The sequence below is a fragment of the Echinops telfairi genome, unplaced genomic scaffold (assembly GCF_000313985.2).
Source record: "Echinops telfairi isolate 266 unplaced genomic scaffold, ASM31398v2 ScPeMD7_7412;HRSCAF=8450, whole genome shotgun sequence".
NCBI lineage: Eukaryota > Metazoa > Chordata > Mammalia > Afrosoricida > Tenrecidae > Echinops > Echinops telfairi.
In genome coordinates, this window is record NW_022111312.1 from 3,696,538 (window position 1) to 3,699,647 (window position 3,110).

The 3,110-nt window shown below is 57.6% G+C and overlaps 1 protein-coding gene across 1 annotated transcript in view; it reads left to right on the forward strand.

Annotated features, from left to right (window-relative positions):
* Positions 1 to 3,110, forward strand: part of TPCN1 (two pore segment channel 1) — a 68,457-nt gene that overhangs the window by 32,906 nt on the left and 32,441 nt on the right. The window contains exon 3 of the mRNA XM_030887425.2: positions 1,016 to 1,192. Coding sequence (XP_030743285.1) covers positions 1,016 to 1,192 — 177 coding nt within the window. The remainder of the gene's footprint in view (positions 1 to 1,015; positions 1,193 to 3,110) is intronic.

Genomic DNA, 3,110 nt, shown 5'->3' on the forward strand with positions numbered 1-3,110 from the left:
TGCTGACACGTTCACTGATTCAGCTTTCCTCCTGCAGTCAGCATCATTGGTGTGTTTTGTGAGATGGAGGACTTTGTGGATTGGTGTCAGACATATGGGTTAATGGGTTAATGTTGGACTTGTGGACTTGGGCAGCACTGGGTTGGGATGTTTCCTTGATGTGCACGTAACCTTCATATAAAACTCTCTCTTATACATGAGTTTCTGTGGATTTGTTTCTCTAAAGTACCCAGACTAACACACCGAGCAAGGATTGCGGGCAGGCTCGGCAGGGCGGCAAGGCCAGCGTTCTGCGGGGGTTGGGAAATTGGGGAGAGTAACAGAGCCGTCAATCTCACGTGAGAAGCGGGGTGTTGGGAAGCCCAGGCAAAGCCCCAAGCGGACACCCCAACTGGGGTTTAAAAAAGACCGCTGCTGGCCAGTCCATTCTGAGTGGCCCCATGTGGAACCGGGCTGCAGCGGGTTCTCGCGGTGATTGTATCCAAAGTGGGTCTCCAGGTTTTTCTCCTGGGGGACTCGAACCTCCAGCCTCCGATGTAGTCAGCAGCCAAGCACATAAACCGGGCAGTTTGGAAAGGTCTGACGAGCTATGGTTATTGGCTTCATATCTCTTTCCTGTTCGTTAACCAATGAGCTCATCTCTGTCCTAAGTGCCTTTCAGAGTTCACCCCCTGTCATCCTGACAGTTGCCCTGTGACTAGGAACCAACCTTTCCCGGGGTGTTGAAGGAGCTGAGGCTTTGGGGTGGGTGGGCGGAAAGAGGGTATACAGGACCCGGCCCAGGTTGTCCACCCGGGGTCAGTGTGGCCTGCCTTCCATTTCCCCTCCGGACCCTTCTATTCCTTGGTGCCTCAGAGCTGTCTTTAGGAAACAGCGAGTCTAGTCAGCTGTCAGGGGCGAGCTGGCCGAACCCTAGGGCGTCCCGTGAAGACAGTCTTTGCCGTCATGGCCCCACCCTGACTCCTCTCTTACCCGCCTGCCGTTGCCACCCACCCCCGGGTTCTTGTCTCCCCAGGAAGGCGAGAATAACGACAAGTTCTTCACCCACCCCAAGAACGCCAAAGCGCTGGCCGCCTACCTCTTCGCACACAATCACCTCTTCTACCTGATGGAACTGTCCACCGCCCTGCTCCTGCTGCTGCTGTCCCTGTGCGAGGCCCCCGCCGTGCCCGCACTCCGCCTGGGCATCTATGTGAGTGTCCCACGCCCTGAGGGCAAGCTAGGCCTGAACCCAGAGGTCGGGGGACCCAGCCTGAGCATGCTCCCCCACCCGCCGCTCCATGACTCCCACGGAGTAGCAGCTAAGACCGGTGCCCATGCTTTGGCCATAGCTGGTAGGGGGTGCTCACCCTTTGGCCAGGGTGGGCAGAGCACTGACAGACAGACCCAAAGCATGTTCACCAACCCCAGCTGTCAGCGTCAGGGGTGGGGGTGGGGGTGTAATTGGCATGCGGACAACCTCCCAAGTGGGGAGTGTTGGAGATGAGGGGGGCGGGATCTGGGGAGGAAGTTGGGGTCCTTCTACCTTGTTTTTGATTACCGTGACCTGGGTGAGAGTTTACAGAGGAACAATTTGTTCCCCTGCCACAGTTGACGCACGTTTGGCTTTGTGACATGGCTGCAGGCCCGGCCCAGTCACATTCAGCACGCTAACCCTTGTTCCCCGGGTCCCCCGGTTCCGTTCGCCCATCTCCCCTGCCTCCGGTCTAGTCTGAGCTTTGCCTTCGGCCATGGGCAGCCCTTCTGGTCCCAGGCACCGTGCTCAGCACAGGCACACGCTTGTTCCATCTCTAAGCCTGTCTGCTGTTTGCCTGAAAGAAGGTCCCTGGGGTGGGGTCCCTACCAATTTCAAAAAGTATCCGAGGGCTGTGGTCTCGGGGTTCCACTAGGCTCCATCAGACCAGCAAGTCGGGTTTTTTATGATTTTGAATTCCGTGTCACGTTTTTCTCCCACTCCGTCCAAGGGGGGTAGGGGTGGGGGCACTTCTGATCTTTTCAGCCTGGTTGCTGCCTGGTTCCAGCCTGGGGTTCAAGGCCCACCACGGCTGGGTCACTTTATTTCCTCAGCACCGGCCACTCTGGACTGACCTGCCCCCCTTCCTCCCCCCCAACCCCCTCATGCTGTCCCCTCTACCAAGAAGCCCTTCCCATCCCTTTACCCCATCAACTCCTGCTCCCTCGCCAGGTGTTTCAGAGACAACCCCCCACCCCCGCTCCCGCCTGTCCACAGATGGATGGGTGTCCCCACATCTGGTCCAGTGAGTTGGTGAGGCAGGGACCATGTTAGCCCTGGTGTTCACGGAAGCCCCTGCTTGGGCCAGCTGTGCATTGGGACAGGTGGGACAGCTGAGGCGGCTCCACCTTGAGAAGTTGTGCTTGGCCCCAGGTTGGAAGGAGCTTATTTTGGGGTCTTCCATGTGGCCTTGACCATGTATCCAAGCCAGCACGGGAGCCTAGGCCAAGCAGACCCTGTCTGGGTGACTGCCCCTTGCTCTTGGGTCCTTGTCAATTAAATCCTGTGGGGTCTTCCCGTCTGTTTTGTTTTCAAACATTCTCTTCAGTTGAGGCCCCCAATTCATGCTTCCTGCGTGTATTTTGGGAACCCAGATGGCAAAGTTGTTCTATATTGGGCTGTGAACTGCAAGGCCACAGCGCCAGAGCCCCAGCTGCTCTGCAGGACCAAGACGGAGTTTTCTACTCCCATGAAGAGTTACGGTCTGGGAAACCCACAGGGGCAGTCTACCCTGTCCTGCAGGGTCGATACAGGGCAGAATAGACTGTGGCAGTGAATTTGAGTGGTGCGGTCAAGCATTGGGCGCTAACCCTAAGTTCCGCACTCCAAACTCATTAGCCCCTCTACAGGAGAAACACAAGGCTGCCAGCGCCCTTTAAGATTTTATAGTGTGGGGAACCCCATGCACTCCCCTGCAGGGGTGTTCTGGCAACCAACCCACCAGCTGCCCCAGATGAGAAAGCCTTCTGTCAGGGTGACCCTGCGAAGCCCAGGGCAGGGGTGCTGGGAGTCCAAACGGGCTCAACGGGCAGGGGGTTTGTTTTCCTGGGAGAGGGCGAAGCAGAGTCTCCTAGACCGCAGGGTGGCTGTGGGCGGG